General features: G+C 39.0%; 1 protein-coding gene across 4 annotated transcripts in view; it reads left to right on the top strand.

Moving 5' to 3' along the window:
• The first annotated feature begins 2,425 nt into the window (after positions 1 to 2,425).
• The window catches only part of LOC102222459 (furin-1-like), an 86,890-nt gene continuing 68,551 nt past the window's right edge, over positions 2,426 to 20,764 (top strand). Inside the window, exons 1-2 of one of the 4 annotated variants that reach the window (XM_023332001.1) lie at positions 2,426 to 2,603; positions 12,256 to 12,573. In XM_023332001.1, the coding sequence (XP_023187769.1) occupies positions 12,370 to 12,573 (204 nt within the window). In that variant the 5' untranslated portion in view covers positions 2,426 to 2,603; positions 12,256 to 12,369. Of the gene's footprint in view, positions 2,604 to 3,016; positions 3,190 to 6,666; positions 6,727 to 11,119; positions 11,204 to 12,255; positions 12,574 to 20,764 lie in introns of those variants that run through there. The other 3 variants (XM_023332003.1, XM_023332002.1, XM_023332005.1) reach the window with 3 other exon arrangements.

Here is a 20,764-nt window from a genome sequence, read left to right as displayed (position 1 = left end):
TCTTTATTTAAACTGCTACTAGAATAACTCGGGTGCGACGGTGTTCAGATTTGAGCTCCAGCTTCTGAGACTAATCAAACACAGCAAAAAATATTAAACCTCTAAGGGCATAACCTGTCAAATGGGCAAAATACCAACATTTGGGTACAAAATGAGGCTGCAAAGTGGTGAAAGAGGAGGATTGATTAAATTGGGTGACCACTGTAATCTATTTATTGTTGACTGAAACACACAATGTGCAAACATAGGCAACTTGACTCAAATTCTGTCGTATTTCTTTGGAAAAAACGGAAACATAATCAATCAATCAATCAATCAATCAAATTTTATTTGTATAGCACATTTCAGCAGCAAGACATTTCAAAGTGCTTTACATCATTACAAACACAGAAACACAATGCAATATAGAATCAATCATTAAGTCAAGTTACATCAATAAATTTGTAATTGATTACATTTCAAATACAATTCTAAACAGGTCGGTTTTCAGTTGAGATTTAAAGGAAGTCAGTGTTTCAGCTGTTTTACAGTTTTCTGGAAGTTTGTTCCAAATTTGTGGTGCATAGATGCTGAAAGCTGCTTCTCCTCGTTTGGTTCTGGTTCTGGGGATGCAGAGCAGACCAGCACCGGAAGACCTGAGAGGTCTGGAAGGTTGATACAACAACAGCATATCTTTAATATATTGTGGTGCTAAGCCGTTCAGTGATTTATAAACTAACAACAGTATTTTAAAGTCTATTCTTTGAGCTACAGGGAGCCAGTGGAGGGACTTTAAAACTGGTGTTATGTGCTCTATCTTCCTGGTTTTAGTGAGAACGCGAGCAGCAGCATTCTGGATCACCTGCAGCTGTTTGATTGATTTGTTGGACAGACCTGTGAAGACGTTGTTGCAATAATCAATACGACTGAAGATGAACGCATGGATGAGTTTCTCTAGATCTGGCTGAGACATTAGTCCTTTAATCCTGGAAATGTTCTTCAGGTGATAGAAGGCCGACTTTGTAACTGTCTTTATGTGGCTCTGGAGGTTCAGGTCAGAGTTCATCACTATTCCCAGGTTTCGGGCTGATCGCTGGTTTTCAGTTGTAATAACTGAAGCTGTGCATTGACTCTAGATCGTTCCTCTTTAGGTCCAAAAATAATAATTTCAGTTTTGTTTCTGTTCAGCTGGAGAAAGTTTTGGCACATCCACACATTTATCTGTTCTAAGCATCTGTTCAGTGATTGGATGGGCTCTGAGTCACCTGGTGACATCGTAATGTAGAGCTGTGTGTCATCTGCATAGTTATGGTAGCTAATATTATTTCCTGTTATAACCTGAGCTAGTGGGAGCATATAAATATTGAATAAAAGGGGTCCTAGGATTGAACCTTGGGGTACCCCACATGTGACCTTTGACCTCTTTGATGAAAAGTTTTCAATTGAAACAAAGAAATCCCTGTTCTTTATGTAGGATTCAAACCAGTTTAGCACTGGTCCGGAGAGTCCGACCCAACTCTCCAGTCGATTCAGTAATATGTCAAGGTCAACAGTGTCAAAAGCTGCACTGAGGTCCAACAGAACCAGCACTGTGGTTCTCCCACAGTCCGTATTTATATGGATGTCATTAAACACTTTTACGAGGGCGGTCTCTGTGCTGTGGTGAGCACGAAAACCAGACTGGAAGGAGTCAAAGAGGTTGGTTATAGTTAGGAAGCTAGTTAATTGTTTACACACAGCTTTTTCAATAACTTTGCTGATGAATGGGAGGTTGGAGATCGGCCTGTAATTCTGCATTAGTGATTTGTCCAGATTGTTCTTTTTTATAAGTGGTTTGATTACTGCTGTTTTCAAAGCCTGGGGGAAAACGCCTGATGAGAGCGATGAGTTTACTATTTGGATCAGATCAGTAGCAATAACAGGCAGGACTTTCTTAAAGAATGAATGTAAATGGAGTGAAATACAAAGTTTACACGAAATAACATTATTACATAAAATAGTGACATTTTATTGTTTTATTATCATTGCAATTTAGGGGAAAAACTGAATTATTAAAAAAAATATGCGCTGGCATGAATAAATATGCTAATTATTGGCAAAAGGGAGACTAATTTATGTCTGCTCCCTTGTAAACTCTAAAATACATTTTACATGTAATGACGCATTGGTGGCTACCTAATGATTGCCTTGTTTACAGGCGGGCCGCCAAATCAATCTATTTTTTAGGATTTCATTCAACCTTGGGCAAGCCTTGAAATAACAAATAACGCGAACGAAATGGGAGCCGGTTCCCATCTTTTCGGAACCGGCGGCGAGCGTCAGCTCCGTTTCGAGCGACACACCCGTGGTGCAGTTCCCCCTGTGATCAGCAGGTGGAGATGCAGCAGCGCTGCTGCTCCATGAGGAGGTGTTGCTCAAACGTCTCCACTTTGTCCATGATCCTGACGTATTTCCTGGGGCTTGTACCGACCACTCAGTGGTACACCGGAGGGGTATCATGACTGTTTATCATCAGCAGTTGTCTTTCACGCCTTCTTCCGTCGTTTCGCCGTGTCGTCGTCGGATTTAACGCCGCAGTGTGAGACAATAAGCCGCAGGATCGAGCAGGATGTAAAAGGAAGCTGGTAAGTTGAGCCGTTGGTAAGTTTACCGTTTGCTTTAGCTTGTTGTGTTTGATTTGTTCTGGTCGGGCTGCCGACTTTCACCGAGCCAGCTGCCCCCAGTTACGCCGAAACCCTGACACTTAGGAGCAGGCAACGGATTATTGACTACGCTGTTGTCAGTTTGTGGTGTTCTCCCAAAAGGAGGGGGGGGGGGGGGGGGGTCACACACATAAACGGAGGCTACGTCGACTACGCCGCGTCCGGTTTCTGTGGTTGTTCGTGCGGACGGTAGGAAAACTGCTGCTTCCGATCCGCGCTGCTAAATCGGTTTGTGTCCCTAAAAAAACAATTGTGAAACGATCGTCAGAAGTAGATAAGAGGAGGGAGGAAAGAGGGGTAAAAAAAAGAAGGGGTGGGGGGGGGAGGCACATGTGAGAAGGAGCAGCGTGGCGTCAAGTTTGCGTTGATCACTGAGCGCTACAGTTTCAGACATATTTGTCAAGCGGAGGAGTCATCATCTCCATCCTCATCATCATCGGATCAGCTCCAGCCGCAGCTCCGAGCCAAACTGTGACTCCGTGTTGTTGTGGCGAACTGGAGGACTGAGGTGAGTCAACCCCACGGAGAACTCGCAACAGGGGGCGAGAAATCCAAGCCCTGCAACTTAATCTGGTAAATATTGATATTTTGAGCGTTTCGGGGCCAGATCGAGAGAGAGAAGTTTGGCTCTTCCCATTTTGTGCTGCAGTTTGGCTCAGCTCTCAGCAGACTTTTGTTGGTGCTCCGTGTGCATTTTTCGGGGACAGCGGGATTCCTCTTTCAGGGAACTTTATAAAGTAACGAAGATAAATCTGGTTGTTTTAAATCCATAGGGGAGGAGGTTAAGGCATTAGTTTCTGGTGATTTCTTTCTCTTGATACTAGGTGTCAGGGTTGTTGCTGCATTGGTACATTATGAGAAGTGATCTCCTGTTGTGTTTATGTCTTGTACTGTAATTTCAAACATTTTCGGCTGGTGGTCATTATGGATAATCACAGAAAACTGTGAAACCCACTGACATGCAGTAGGTAAAAACAAACACAAAAATTCACATAATGAAGTATTTATCCCAGAAACCATGAAGCCTCTCAGTACAGGACAAAAACAGGTCGCAGTATTTACATATAAATATGAACGAGGGATTGTTTCCGCTAAGAGCTGAACCCTGTGTCTTTGAGAGTTTTATTAACTCTTGTTATAACAAGGAGAGCGATGTCACATGAGCAGCGTTTCCACCAGAGCTCTTGCTGTTCACAGGCAGCCACAAAATGTAGAACTCTGCATCGGAACCACACATCCTCCTCCCATTTTCTCCAGATGACCTTCACATTTCAGGAGCCAAAGTGAGACTCGGAGTTGCAGCAATTTGTTGATGTCCATCAGACACGTTGCTCTATTTTACCTGGTGATTAACTGTTGCATATTGAAAATACTAACAAGTAAAAAAAAATTCTAACAGGAAAAATAAGCAATTTTGGTGCGCCGAGTTCTTCTTATGCTGTAACATTACTGTATTTAAGTTATAATAGTGTTATCTCTATCATTTTTTAAAATTATTTTAATGCATTGATTTAAGCCAAAATAAATGTAGGAAAGCTTTTTTTAAAGTGTGTATTGCTCAGATTTAGTTTTTTCTGTTTTCCCCTTTATATATTTTACAAAGCTTGCTAAGTAGCTGGGCTGTCTGGTCCGGCAGTCAGCCTGCAGTCTGCTGCTCACATAGCTCAACAACTGCGGTTTTAAAACCGCGTTACTATTGTTCTTTCGTTTAAACACCAAGACTGTTGTTGTGCTTCCAAACTTGTCCCTGTTGTTACAAGCAAGGAAAACATGTGGGAGACTTGGGTTTTTGTTTCCAACATTTAAATAGTTTTTTTTTTTTTTTCCGGTATATAAAATATATCGGTTTGAAATAATACAAATATTTAAAACTTTTTTTAGACAGCAAGCAGTCTTTATTGGTATCTTCAATAAAGACTGTTGCATTTGTGCCTTCTGATGTTTAAAAATAAAGTTCAGTCTGAAATGTTGGCGCTGTTTTGCCGTCTAGTACTACTCCTCATGTCTTCAGTTCTTGTTGCACTCAGTCAGCATTCCCCAAGCCCCTGCAGCCTCTCCGTTTAAAAGGAATCCCATCGAAAACTCGTCTTATCGTCGTCTTTAATCAGGCATGTTTGACAAAAAGGAGTAGAGCTGCTGTTACTCTTCTTAGAAATGATGTGACTGTTGCAGATGACGTCTTTGCCCTCCGGGGACTTTCTCCAACAAAGATACAAACAAGCATCTTCTTCTGGGCTGTGCTCCTGTCACTTCTGATAACGCCTTACTGGAAGTCATTTGGTTCCAGACCTGCTGCCTTCCAGCGTCTACAAGCTTTTTATGTCCTATTCCGCTCGGGCTTTTCTGACGCAGTCTGAGAACGATTGCTTAGCGACGGTGATCTTCGGTTTCAGAGTCAGCTTTATTGTTAGGCAGGAAGTTTATAAAGTTACACATTAAGACTTCCAAAGGTCAAGATTATTTTTTATGGGATGCAGGAGAAAATGTAGAGTTTTCTTAGCCATGAGGAAGGGTTAGTGTTACCTGCTGCTGTGCACTGCTGGTCAGTTGTACACTTACCCTTTACTCATATAAAATACAAATTTGGTTGTTTAAAATTATTTGTGGTAAAAAAGAAAAAAATTACAGTCATGAAATGGAAATTAAGAGCCATCCATCCTTCTTATTTAGGAAACTTTGTTTTAAAATTACATTTACTTTATTCCATGCATTTCTCTAAAATGTATGTTATAAAAAATATAACTAGAGCTGTGCCATATTAGGAAAGCATGCAATTGAGATACAACTATGAAAAATTGTTGTATTGATATGAGTTGCCACCAACCCACTGTTTCTTCACTTGTCATACCCTTTGCCATCATTGCAGAGGAAGAGAAAGGAAATCCTCAGTCTGCTCTGCTGTAGCAGCAGGAAGTTCCATCTGAGTAAACGGACCCATTATTAGCATTTATTGGACTTTAAATCATTAACCTGGTCTTTTACATTTTCGGTTTTGCACACCTTAATTTGGTGCTTATGATAGTTATTCAATAAACTATGCGGCTTAAATAATGACTAGTATTTTTTAAGCACAGACTCATTTTAGCAGCAGTAATATCAGTTGATCCTTTCTGTTTTTAATCAAATCAGTGAGATTGTGCTGTGTGTTTTCCTTAAAATGTTTGTGTGCATTCTGTGAGACGGAAGATTTTTTTTTTTTTACTTTAATTGAAACTGGAAGCTGGATTTTCACATTTAATTGGAACTAATTAAGGATTTTTCAGATAATAGGGGCTCCTCTGGTTACGTAACACCTGCAATGCTAATTATAAAGTGACTTGCTGTGAATAAATAAATTGCTCATTTGTATGTTGGTCCAATAAACAAACCACAAATTTTGCATAGGCTAATATGCGCTGTCCTTGTTATATTCATTCATGTATTATATTCATAATTCAGCCCTTGGCTACACTCGCAGCCTATTATCTCTAAAACACTCTGGAGAGTTTTTGACTGCGGAGAACGTAGTTTGTGTGTCTCAGTGAGCGGGCCGACAGTAATTGCGGACTTAGAATAACTTGTTAAAGGTCATGTTGGCTAAACCCGCTGGAGTTTTTATTTTATTTTATTTTTTTAATATCATCAGGACATAAACAATAAACCAATGAGGTGTAAAAACTGCTTCCTTACCAAAACTGTCCTGATGAGATCGGTAATGAGGTCACAGTTATCTGCTGGGGTTTAATGATTCTTGGCTAATTATAATATCGTTTCAACGCATTGTCAGACTCTGACCTGCGCTGTAATTTACTTCAGGGAGCCTAAAGACGCTAAATGTGGCGAATGTTGACTCCTCTAGCGTCTCTTGCAGGAGTTTGGCGGTCTGTTGGCCGTGGGGTGTGCGGTTATTTAGGCTGACGTTAAGGAAACTGAGTGGTTAGCTGCTCTGATGAGGTCACAGGCTTCTGCAGTTAAATGTCAGCGTGTGTCTGAAAATCAAACAAAAGCCTGGAGAACATTCACACTCTGTTTGCTTGTTGCACCAAAGGACAGAGGACAAAACTGAGTGAGTTATACACACAGACTTTTTGATAGGTTTCTCTCTGTACTGTAGCCTCTTTGGAACCTGATGTTTGTAAAGATTTGATTTATAAATCTTTGATATAGTGTCAATTTGAGGTGTTTTTTTTCCTGTTGCCTCAACATGACATAGGTAGATTTGTCTCTCTTGGAAGCTATTTATAGAATAAAATGTTGGCATTTGTAAAGCCTGACTTGGATTAGCAGCCCGTCTTTCTGGGACAGAAACAGGTTGACCTGTTTGACTGGTATTTGCTGTGGATAGTTGCCTCATAATCTACTGAAGGAAATTTACATTGCAGGTTAAGACACTAACTTCTCACTTTGCTAATGGACATCTCAGGATGTTTTCATCTTTTTATTTTGGTTATAAAATGGTTTGAAATTTCATTTTAGTGCTTTGAAACCAACCCACGTTATCGGGATTTTTCTTTATTGCGCACCAATAAAGGCGAACAACATGTCACTGGATGGGAAGGTCTGCTCTGATCCATGGAAGAGTAAAAGAGCAGATGTTTTAGCTGATGTGTTATCTGTGCCAGCCAAGGAGTCGGTCAGATCAGCTGTTTCCACAGTGTGTGTTAACACTTGTTTGTTGGCCCTGTGTAGCAAGCACAAGATAAGCCACGTGCTACCGTTAAGCAATATTCTAAGATTTAATGGTGGTATTAACTTTTTTTCGTCTTTCAACTAGGCAAATGTGTTTTTATGATGCTGATCCAACCGTCACTGAGTCAAATATTTTCTGAATAAACAATCGTCAGTTATTTGCTTGATATTAGTGATGCACTGATTAACCAGTCAGAAATCTGAATAAGCTGATTTTTCAACTGATAGACACTGGTAAATGAGAGGCAAATCAGATACTGAAAAATTTAAATATTCCTGTTTGTTTGAATGCAACAAAACTAAGAACTCCCACCATTCGTAACAGAAGCACATCAACTAAATGCGTGTTCTTCAAGGCACTTTTATTTAGTTTGATTAAAATAATCTGCCTGTTGGGGGTGTGAGCTTCATAAATGGGGATGATGTTGCAATTCCTATGTATTCCTTAAGGGAGAAAATCAGAATCTGTCCAATCCTCAATCAGCAAGTCAGACCTTAAAGGAACATCCTGCTTCAATCTGCCCTTGAAAATGTACTGCATTTGGTTTTAGAGATGTGAAGCGATCGCATTTTTATTCTAATTGCCCCTAATTACCCCTACACTGAAATGCTCCTGTGTTTTTAATTTGAAATAACAGGTTTTTATAAGACGAGAGAAAAATGAGCCGCCGCTGCATCTAAGCACATTATTCTTTCATTGCAACATATCATCATGGGAAATCTTCAAGAGCTTGTTTGCCCTTCCCGAGGCTAACACAATGGCTTACATGGGAGAAGTGACTATATTGCTTATAACACCTGAGTAAAAAGAAAAAGAAATAGGTGAGAGCAGTGGCTCCGCCATAGACACCACTGGAGATCTCGTATAACTGCACGGAGAGGGAACCGCACAATAGGAGCATTGTGCTCAGTGAGGTCTAGTTCATTCGGTGGCACAGCAGTTAGCATGAGGGATAATAGTCTCAACAGACAATAAAGCTGACCCCACAGCATTACTGCAGACGTGTGTCAGAAAGCAATTAAACAACAAGCTAAGATTTGTGTCTGGGTACAAACCTGGTAGCAGAAACCTAAAATGGGGAATTGGGTTTTCCATCTTTGTTTATAGTGGGAGGCTATCTTGCAGCATGCTACAAAAAAAGAAAAGTGGAAGCACTAAAAATTTCTACTTTGTGAAAAAATGTCTCTCCACTGCTTTTTATGTGCCGTCCTTGGCTGCAGCCTTTTCAGTAGCTGCCACTGCTGCCTGAGGCGTTCACCCTCGAGAGGCTACTTCACTTCCTACTGAAACGGACTCTGTTGTTATCCCTCAGCATCAAGGGTGTGGTCCTGCTTTCCAACCACACTCCTCCACCTCTGTTGCCAACTCGGTCTACCTAAGCATTTTTCTTTTGCAACCTTCGTTGACAGTAACGTCCCGTGGGAGTTTGGAGGCCTAAATTTGCAGCCGTGTGCCTGACCACAGTATCAGGTCCTCTCCAGACGTCCCGCTCACTGCGTCATGCCGAATTGTTAAATGGCTGTTCGTAGCTGGGCTCCTCAAACCTGCTGTTTGGGAACTTTAGTTTTTTTTTTTTTTTTTTTGATTGATTGATCAAAAACAAATAAGTAAATACTGTAAGTTATGTGATTCGTTTAACATCTGGTGTGTCTTAAGTACATTTACATGTATTTTGCATTTAAAAAGTTTTTTTTCTCTCATATAATCACACCCAGGCCACTTTGTGATCCTAAATTCTATATTTGTCTAATGTTTTCTAACTGGTTATGTCACATTTTATTCGACTTTCATACCAATGCATGCGACAGACTCAGGACTTTGGACCACATGAAAGGCTGGGATCAAATATAAGCAATAGACAAAAGAAGCATGTGACTGCTGCTCTATTTTGTAATTGCACGCTTCGTCCATTCTTTGGAGTTTTAGTTTTCAGCTTTATCTCAGCAGAACAGCGCTTCTTAAAAGCTAACTTCCTTGAAATCCTGGTTTCTGATCTTCAAAATAAAAGTTATGCCCCAGCAGTGTTTACTAGCAATATTAAAGCAGAAAGCCTTGATGGAGGAAGTCCCATTTTGTCTATAACACACACTGTCTATCTATGGAGGGCCAAGAGGGACAAAAATAAATAAATAAATTCTTCATTAAGACATTAGTTAAATGTACCATAAAATATATATTTAAATATATATTTAAATATATATATATTATTTGCTGATGACTCAACCATCTTTGGCACGGGTGAAGATTTAAGAAAGATGTTGTTTGAAATGAATCAAGACTTATGTAAACTGAAGGAGTGGTTTAATATTAACAAATTGTCACTAAATTTAGATAAAACAAAGTTTATGCTGTTCGGTAAGTGTAAAGAGAAGAGTGATTTAATAATACAAATTGATAATATGATTGTGGAGAGAGTGACTGAAATTAGGTTTTTGGGAGTACTGATCCAAAACAAGATCTGTTGGAAACCTCATATAAGATATGTCCAATCTAAATTGGTAAGAAGTATTGCAGTCCTTGCTAATGCTAGAAAATATTTAAACTCCTCTGCCCTATACATTCTGTACTGCTCACTTATTTTACCTTACCTAAGTTACTGTGTAGAAATTTGGGGCAATACTTACAGAACGTTACTACAACCATTATGCACATTACAAAAAAGAGCCATTCGTTTAGTTCATAAGGTTGATTTTTACTGTCATACCCACAATCTATTTATAGATTCTTATTTATTGAAATTCACTGATTTAGTAGAGTTTCAAACTGCACAGATTATGTTTAAAGTCAGAAATAAAATATTGCCAGAAAAGATTCAACAATTATTTTCCGATAGAGTGGGGGGATATGACTATAGAGAAAACCTTAACTTCAGAACCTTGAAGGCTCGTACAACAATGAAAACATTGTGCATTTCGGGGGTTGGTGTGAGGATCTGGAACAAACTCTCTAAAGAGCTGAAGCAAAGTCCAAGTATGAAACATTTTAAGAAAGGTCTCAAGGCAGCTATTATTCAAAGTTATAAGGAAGAACAAGGGGGATAATTCTGGTTGGGAACCAAAACTTTAGGTAGGATGTCATCAAGTAGGTGGCATGTCGGCGCAGGTGTGGGTAAATATATAAAGGTATGAAAATAACAGTGTATTTTGTCTATAAGCAGATGGGTGTGTATATGGGTGTATGTACGTATATATGTTTGTGTATGTAAATATATATATATGCATGTGTACAGATGTGCATGTGTGTGTATACACTATTTTCATCTAGCTGAGGAAATCTTATTATACTTATTATTTCCTTTGTCAGAAAGGATATCGGACATTGAAAATACTGTAATAAATTACAGCTGGAAAAGGGGTATGACTACATAAGTTATACTTCAGCATACTCCTTTTCAGACTCATAATCACCGATGTGATGTGTTTTGTTTTTTTATTGTTTTTTTTTTTTTTTTTTTTAAAAAGAAATATATTATGTACTTTGTGTCGTTTACACTGTCGGTGAAAGGTTTGTCTGAAATAAACTAAACTAAACTAAAATAGATAAACATACAACTGATGTATTATCATTAAAATGTAGACTTATGATAGCTGATGCAAATTATTAATTAAATGTATTTAATTATTCCTAGTTTCTTGTTCTGCAGCTTCACCATGACACAATTTTATCTGTCAAGTTGAGGGGCGGAGCTATGGGCGGGGCTTACATGGATCTGTTGAACTCCACTAGTGCCGCCTGATTTTTGTGGCAGCCTTTGTAATAAGTTTTCCTGTGAGCTCTTCGGAGAGATTTTACAATTAGCAGACAGCATGGAAGCAGGAGATTATCATCCAGACTACGTGGCCAACAGATCTGTGTAAGCATAAGCTTGTGTTTGAATGATTTAATGGTAAATAATAAATTAAATGTTTATTAAAAATGTAAGCATTTTATTAAACATTTATTTTATTTCGCGTTGCTGCATGCAGCATGTTGTGTGTGTTGCATGCGTTGTTGCATGCAACACACACAACACTGGAGTGACCAGTGCAGTCCAGGTCACTCCAGAACTGTAAGCTGGTTGCATTGGAGTCTGATGGCAGCTGCATTAAAATGATAATATGAAGCACAAACAATAAAAAATGTATCGGCATAAAGATTTGTGATGTGAACAGTTGAGACAGTTTGTCTTCTACTTTAATCTAGCTTAATGTTTCCTTTTTGTGCAAAAATAAAGTAAATACCATAAGATACAAGGTAGGAAAGCAGGGAGTTTTGGTATTTTTAAACATTTAGAAAACCTTGTGTCCTAAATATGTTATCTCTGCTCAAGAATAAAAAAAATTTCAGATATACCATACAAGTAAAACGCAGTTATATCTTAGGTAGTTGCACATGTATTTAAGTAAAGATATACTAAGTAAATGCAGTGAAATGCAATTAGAAAAATTAAAGACACAGTATACCTTTTAATATATTTTAATACATTTAATCTAGTATATCTTAAATCTGTCTTAATGTTTTTTGTTTTTTTTGTACTTCAGAGACGAAATGTTCAAATAATATTTAAGATGCAGTCTATCTTAAATGCATCTACATACATTTGATGCTGTATGTTTTAAATGGTTCTTTTTTATATCTAACTTTATATTATTTGCTCATAGAAACACATACATCTAAGATGAACATAGCAGCCGGTTTCTTAAAATCAGCAGCTGTCGTGTTTTCAGCTCTTTCTATATTTAAATCAAGGAAGAGGTGATTTTTATCTTTTTTCTTGTTCTTCTGTTTTCTTCCTCCTACATTTTTGTTAACACGGGGTGATAAATCTTCTTTGTTCATACTGGATTCAGTCCAGCTTGCTGTTTTGGAACTTGTACATTGGTTTTAATGCTTCGTGGTTTCCCGTCTTCTTTTGTTTCTCTCCAGGTGAGCTGCGACTCTCGCTGCCTTCGACTTCCTGTGCACCTGCATGTGCTGTAAGCAGCCCCAGCCTGTTGGAGAGCTGCTTCGGTCCGTGACTGTCTTGCTTTAGGAGAACCCATGGCTTCTGGGCCTCCATCTCCCTCCATAGGCCTCAGGCTGCTGCAGCTGCTAATCGGGGCTGTGTTTGTGCTGCTGGTGTCCGGGTTTGGATCGGCTCTGGGTAACAAGGTCTACACCAACACATGGGCGGTCCACATACCCGGCGGTCCGGAGGAAGCTGACCAAATTGCCAAGAAACATGGCTTCATAAACCATGGACATGTAAGTTGTTTAGGCTGTTTTTGGTGTAGTTCTTAAGATGATGCCGGGATATGTTCCACTGGGCCATTGTTAGTCGAGGTTACCAAGGCCAGGTTTTGACTATGCAAATAGGAGATGACTGAAACCTGAAGCTGTTGCACACAGTATCTGTAGCTAATATCTGCCTTCATTTGCTATTAGGGTTCTCCAAAAAGCCCTCGCATGCTCTTTCAACCCCTCTTTGAAATATTTATAGATGATTTTTCATTATTTATGTTCATTTTTTTCCGTGGGAGGACAGCAAAGTAACATTATGCCTTTCTATTTTTACTCAGGTTTCCTTCCACACACAGAAACCTTGACATGTTCAAAGAGTAAAAAAGCTCGCCTTTTGTGTTTGCAATGAAACCACCTCGTATTGACGTTTTTGTGCAGGTGCTTCATTGTTGTGCGAAGGATATCTTTTACAGGTGTGTCACTGATCTTTCTTTCCTTTTCAAGGAGTTAACTTGACAGGGTTTTTCTTCTAATGCATTCAGTTCACAAGAACAGGTGTGTTCCTGGGTTGTTTCTGTAAAGCTTTTGAGCTTTTGAATGTGAAAAATGCTTGCAGGTGAGCAGGTTAGACGACGTCTAAGAGTACAGTGTATCTCTACATGTAAATTTGAAAGCTGACTTGGAATTGCTTTCAGATTTAGAGTAAAAAAAAAATCACTGTAAATAAAACACAACTTTTTGTCACACATGAATGTTTCAGATCATGAAGCAAATTTTAATCATCTGGCTTACAAAAAGTGTCAATGAGTGAATGATTCCCAGTCTGCACTTCTTCAGAATTGTTTTTTTAAGTAGTGGTATTTAAGGTCATACCACAACACCTCAATCAAATTTAAGTGGAAACTTTTACTAGGCAGCTCTAAAAGCTTAGCTTTTTTTGGAGCCACTAAAGCTTCTGTTTGTATCTTTTAAAAACAAATGTGTCTTCTTCTATGAGCGTTGAAACTGTCCTCATGTTGTGACAGTATGGTATGTGAAAAAATCAAGCTCCTCTCCTCCTTCGTGTGTTCCTACAGCCATCTGCAGAAATACACCACTCCCGATTAGAAACAACCAATCAGAGCCAGGAGGAAGAATATGAGGTTTTTTTTTCTTTTAAATTAGGGGCATGGTGTGTTGCTTTTTGAGATCTTTTGCCCCACTTCATGTTGCTAGACACTCTCTAATTAAATGATATACGAGTTTCTTGGTAGTTAAATTGAACTAAATACTTGTGGTACAGTGATTAACCTCAGTTGCTTCATGATTTTACAAAAGGGGCAGTTACAATTTCTTACACGGCAGGTAGATTTGTTTCCCCCATTATTAGTGAATTGTTTGTTGAAATGATTCATAATATCTTTATTTGGTCTTTGAGCTGAAACATCTAACTGTGATGCAGAAGATTTCTATAAGTGTGCTAAAGAGGTGTAGTTAAATCAATAATTTGCCTTTATGTAAAACATAAAAAAAGCTAAATGCTTTTAAGTAAAAAGTAAGCATTTTTTTGTATACTTTGGAGAAAGCTCTCAAAGTGACTATGTCTAATTTAATCAGCTGAGCCAAAAAAAACTATAATCTTTTCCTACATGCGTTGGTGACATTTTCCTTCTTTATGACTTCCTGCTTGGCTCCATTGGAAGCCGATCACCTGGGTTATCATTTCCCATCATCTTCTCCCTTAAAAACAAACACTGAAGTAAATTAGTGAAGCCTTTAGGCAGATGTTGCTGGACGTGTTTGTTTTTATTCAGATTTCTTTTTTCTTAACTGCTGAGCATCAAATCCATGACGGTGCTTAAATGTCCAGCAGATATTTTACTTGTAAAAGTAGATGTCATTGTTGATGTAGATTCTAGTTAAAAGGCTACAGTTTAATCACGCAAGTATCCTCATTTCCACTTGGACTCTTAAATATTTAAGAATGCAATTGATTTGTGTTCTACTGTTTGCACAAAGCAGTATTTATATGTTTAGAGCTCAGTCTACTAGTTTGAGCTTTTTGCAATTGAAAACCAGAGGAGAACAAGCAACTCCTCATCCAGATGTTTAAAGTCCACCATGTCTCTGCTCTAATAGGCACCAGTGTCCTGTACTGCACCATATGGCCTGACTGGTCACATGGGAAAGATGTTAATTGTGTTCCGCATCATAGCATGAACACTAATGAGCAATCCTACGCACTTAAATCCTTTAAGTATGTATTTGCTGCGGAAAGCGGGGGAGCACAAACAGAGCAACTACACCTGGGTGCTCAGAAAACGGCTCCCTGGAGAAGAGTCCCTGTGTGAGCTTTGGTCGGACTCAGCAGCTTGCTTCAGATAATTTCTGATATTCTGAAAGCTAGAAGTTGGACTTTTATGTCTGAGCTGAGCTGGACTGAAAAGCAGCTCTTGACTGAGTGTCCGAGGCTGTTTCTGCTTAATAAAGCTGCATTAACGAGGATATTTAGAAGGATGCTGAGTAAAGACCTGAACAGTCACTGAAGTGAAAACAGATGTGATCTCTCCCAGTATACTTGCTCCATGACGTTGATCTCTTACCTTGCATGCACCTTTTTAAATGTTGGCCAATTAAACCCAGTTAGGACCAATCACCCTGTTTAATAAAACAAACAAGCAAAAAAAAACAACAACCAGGTACGTGTTGTTGAATCATTGAAGCCATCTTGTGCTGCGGATGACCTCTATTACTTTTAACCTTATATGCATGCGACTCATTCTTACCTCATGAAAAAAGTAAAGTCAAAGTATGAAAGAGTTCAACAGAAGAACACTTACTCCTTACCAGAAGAACTACATGTGAATGGCATTCCCTGTTTAAAATGAATTGCAGAATGAAAATTTAATGAGCAACAAAGCTGAAATAAAGCATGAGGATTAATCTGGTTCTGCTGATGCCACAAAGTAAAGATGGAGTTTATGTTCGCCGGGATTCAACAGCGAAGCTGTGTGTTAACTGTCAACTGTGCAACAAAGAGCAGTTAAAGATGCCACCTGGGCATTATAAAACTGATGAGCATTTCCTCCCTTTATGCTGTATGGGCCAAACAATTATAAGAGGATTAATTAATTAATTATGAGGGTGGTTGCTAGATGAACATTATTTCAGGAGTTTTACCTTTTCAGTTGCACAGGTACCATTCGGCCTTGGCCTGGTATATATAAATACTCTGTTCATTAGCTTTGAAAGGCGAGCTTGATAATCACAAGCAATGACTTCAATAAAGATGCTTTGATGCACTGCACTGCTGATGGCATAGCATTTTTGTTCATTGATTAAAATGAAGCCATTAGTTTAGAAATGAGAACAAACAAATCTGTGGAGGTTTTTTTGCCCCACAGCTGATTAAAGTTGCTGTGTGTGTCTGTGTGTGTGGGGGGTGAAGCGGGTGCGTGCGGCGGACTGTAGCATATCTGAGCTGTGATGTTGCTCTGAGATTCTCTCCTCTGGTTTGTGTTGGCATTGGACAGGAGGCCTGCATGATGGGATCAAAGACCAGCTGGACAGGTGTTGTTTTCATTCCACCTTCACTCACTCTGTTTACAATATGGCATCTGTAGCTCTTCTACCCTAAAGACATGGATTATTTATTGCTGTCTGCCGTCATTCATGTCCACACAAAAGACACATTTCTGCAAATATACCCTTTGCTAAGAAGAGACCCTACACAACAAAATTTCTTGTGAAAATACAAGCTGTATTTTCTTAGATGCTCTTGGATGCAGTTGCGAACAATTTCTTTTCAAAGCCAGTTTTGGTTTTCCTTAGGCTTTCCTGTAACACATTTTAAGCTATTTTTAGCATTCTATGCTAGCAATTAGCCCGGTTAGCACAGCTAGCATTACTCAAACTTTCTGTTTTTATCAAGCAATGTAAAGCCTTACCTGGACTCTGAGATTCCTGAAAAGCATAAAATATTTTCAAATCCAGCACCTTCCACACCAGATCGATGCTAGAAGCAATTGTGCTGTACTCTGATTAACCTTCCTGTCATCTCCTGAAACTCTCTCTCACAGCCTGAATGAACATGTTTCAACTCAGTATGGAAACGACTGCTTCTTTTTACATGGCTTTGTACGTCTCTGTGCTTCTCTGACTTAATTTCAGCGCACAGATAATCTCAGCATCCACACCCATCAGCTCAGTCTGGTAGAGTTTAGTCTGGTCCGTTTACTGATTTAAAAAAAAAACAACAACTGATTTTTGAATTTCCCACCTGCCAGTGCAAGAAAGGTTCAAGGCTGATTGATGGAAGAAAAACATTACAAATGGAAGGTAAAGAAGTGACTTTTTTTTGTGTATATTTCATAAGATGTTTGGCTATTTGTTGTCGCAATTATTGTCATGTAATGGGCTGACTTAAGCATTTTTAACTTGGGGGGTCTTTTATATATACATTAACAAATAGAAAATGCTTCTATTTTAAAAATATGCAGTCAAAAATGACTTCCAAAACTTTTCCTTAATTCTGTAAGGTTTGCAAAAGGGACATTTTTCTGCAGTACATAAAATAAAACAAAATCTTACGCCAGATCTGTGTCCGTTTAAGTTTTCATTAGGATCCAAATTAATAGTACAATGAGGTTTTAAATTGCTGCTGGACTATATCAGAAAGTGTAAATGTGGGGGCAGAAAGCAGGGAATGATGGGAATGTTTGCTTGATCAGGATCTACTACTTGTTTCCCTTCATTCCCTGGTGTAATGGATCTGTCCTTATCATTGGCACAGTCATTGAGGTCAAAATACATTCGAACTCCATTTTTGTTTTTCTGTCCCTGCTAATCAATAAAGCTGAGCTGGCTGGTGCGAGTGGGTTGTTTGATGGTGTGGAAACACCGAAGCCCTGTTGACTGATGGGAGTTTGCTATAGAAATTTCTGACCCAGAAGTGCACTAACTGTCAGGATTAAGGTGCTGCCTCGTTGCTCTGTCATTTGTCATCCTCTAAACTTTGTAAGTCATTCACTTATTTTTTTTTTCAAACTTTTTTTCTAGTACACATTTAAAATGGTTGATGTTGTCAAAAAATGATTAAATGTACTTGAAAGTACCTGATGTTTTTAAAAGTAAACAGCTACGGTCACCAAGTGATTAGACTTTTCGCTGCGAAGGCTCTTCTAGATTAGAGTGCTATTCAAAACAAGGCAAATCATTAAAACCAAGTTAAAGTCATACAATTAAGAAATGGCTGACTCACACTGCAGTAAACCGGCGTTAGCAACAGTCCTGCATCTGCTGATGGTTATTTTGCATTTTAAAGACCCTCTTTTTGCTCACATCATCAAACTTGCGCTGCAGTTAAAGCAGAACCTGAAATTGTGGCGCTGTTCCCGGTCCGATTGCGCTCCCATTAGGGAGGTATTTAAATAAATAGTGAAATGGGATTTGAAGGAAGCCATTACTGGTAAGACGGAGGTCAGTAATGAGGACTGACACAAGCGAATGAATGCCGAGGATCATTAGGAGCGCGATCTTCAGCATGGATAGGATCAAATGTTACGAGATCAAAGGAATGATTTAAAAATGAATAAACTGCAGGCAGCGCTGCAACAAAAGAACTCCTTTTCCATTTGATCAGCTTGGCTGCTGGCGAAGCTGCTGCTATTGCTGTTTGTGGGACTGAAACATTGTCTTTTTTTGTGACCTTAGGATTTCACCATCTTTCTCATCTTCTATGTGGCACATCAAAGTTCTTTTCCTGAAGATGAATCCTTAAACCTTCACTCTTTGTAGCTGCACCTCGGAGTGAGTTATTAACTTCACTTTCATCAATGCCTTTCTTTTAGTTCTCAGCCGTAGAGTCTCAGAAAGCCGCGCCATCCTGGTTATAATGATCGGTATGTGCGAGTGCCGCCCAATGACTGACAGAAGCCTCGTTTTCCCAGAAGCTCTTTTTTTTTTGTTTCCTGCTTCCTCCTGTTGTTGCGGCATGAATCAGGTGCTCATTTTAAGAAGGCAGCTGGGCTTTCAGAATGCAAAACCAAGATTCAAGTTTTTCTGGGAAGTTGGATTTGATTATTTATGAGAAAGAATTTTTATTTCGTTTGATTTTAAAAACATCTATTTTTATATTTGCTTCATGTAAAAAAAGAAAATATAAAAAAAATGCATTCCTTAGCAGCATTTCTCAGAAGTCCTTCAAGTGAACATGGACTTCTGATGGTGGCAGCGGATAATAACCTGTATTCATAGCTGATCTATTTAGAGTGCAGCATCCTACCCCGGGGCTTTGCCTGTAAGGGAGGTTTGTGTTTGGGAAACTGTACCCTCACTGTACTCCATGGCACCATCTGGGCCAGTATCTAACTAAAAGCACTCACTTCCTCCTTCCTTATGAAGTGGTGGAAGCATTTTTTTGATGGTCATTAATATTCTGTAACACAAGATTAAAGAACCGTGCAGAAGGGGCGAACACCGTCTAAGTTCTGATGAAGTAGATGAGGTCCGTGCTATCAGTAAGTCATGACACGGCACTGCACTTAAGGGCAGCCTCTTTGAGAACTTCTCTTTTATCTAAACCACCGTTCTGTAGGCTGGGAAAGATACGCCACAACTTCCAATCTTTCCACTTCTGATATTTCCCTGTAATTTTAACAGCTTGTTTAAAGTACATCCCTTCCCCCCCTGGGGCTTTGCAAGGATATTGCAACATATTTCACCAAAGAATTTAATACAGCCACAATTCATGCTTCATTGTGGCTGCATTTGCATGCAGGCGAGAATAAAAAGCCATAAGCCCTCTGTGCAATGTGAACAGGTTGATTTCACAGAGATTTTCGCTCTGCATCTTATTGACACCCTAACAGGATTTCGTGATGATGTTGCTCTAAGTCAGATGAAATTTTAATGCAACTTGAACCATTTTTTTCTTTCAATGCGAGGCTTGCGGCTTTGAGATCCACAAGTATTCAGCAGATGTGTTCAGTGTGACCGTGATGGTTGATATTGACCCAGACAATGTAAAGACTTCATTAGATCAGACAAAATGAAGCTTAAATTTAGTGGAAATCGCACAGACTGTAGACATGAAACTCCTTCGCAGTGTGTTATATTTGGTTATAGATATTATAAAAGACTGAGAGGTGTTACAGTCGATGTCTATTTAGTAATTGATTCGCCTGACAAGTTTTTCCCAACCTTCTTGCAGCTGAGAAAAGTATTCTCTTACCTGAATATTGACTCTGACGTTGCTCAAAGGAATCAAAACAGATTTCTCAAATTGGTTTGCTGCCATGTAGCAATGTGGGATTTAGGTTACTTTGTCCACAGAAGTTTCTTTTAAGCAATCAACCGAGCTCCACTTAGCTTTATAGTGTTGTAAGATGTTTTAATATGAATTAAGACATGTCTGGTTATTGTTTTTGGAAGCTTACTGTTATGCAATCAGCTGTTCTAGGAATTGCTAATGCAGATCATCGGCAGCAGCCAACACGAGATTGGCATCCTGATCCTGTGTGAACATGTTTGTCACAGAGACGGAAAGATATCAAAAGATGGACGAGCATGTTTTATTTACCTACAATCTCTTTTTTCATCATTGTTATCACTAGAGCTGAAACAATTAATTGTAATGAATGAATTATTGAGATAATTGTTAACTGACTTAGTAATCGGTTAATTGTTAACTAGAGTTTATAGACTCAGACAGGCCATTTGCTGAAAGAACAACACACAGAGCATTATTTTGGTCAAATCCATTTTGTATTTAATATGGAAAAAAGAATTCTGTGTCTGTAAATATATTCTGTCCAGAACTAAAGCGGTATAGTTTTAGCTTCTCCTGGTTTAAATTCTGTAAAAATACAACAAAAAGAATCTATTTGGCACTTTTTGTTATTCAGTTATTACTCAGTAAATACAAATAAAAACAAATCAGCCCTACAGTGTATTGGTATCAAGTTGAGCAGGAAGGACTGAGCTTTGATGATAGAAGTATTAATAAACCAGATGCATCCTTTCCTACAAATTATGAAACATACACTAAAGAAATGCTATATCACTGCATTTTAACAGTAAATTAAAAAAATTAAATGTGGGGCGTGCCGTGGTGGCGTAGGGGTTAGCGCGACCCATATTTGGAAGCCTTGAGTCCTCGATGCGGCCGTCGCGGGTTCGACTCCCGGACCCGACGACATTTGTCACATGTCTTCCCCCCTCCCCTTCCCCGTTTCCT

The sequence above is a fragment of the Xiphophorus maculatus genome, chromosome 4 (genome assembly GCF_002775205.1).
Source record: "Xiphophorus maculatus strain JP 163 A chromosome 4, X_maculatus-5.0-male, whole genome shotgun sequence".
NCBI classification, from domain to species: Eukaryota; Metazoa; Chordata; class Actinopteri; order Cyprinodontiformes; family Poeciliidae; genus Xiphophorus; species Xiphophorus maculatus.
This window is presented reverse-complemented; position numbering and strand designations above follow the sequence as displayed.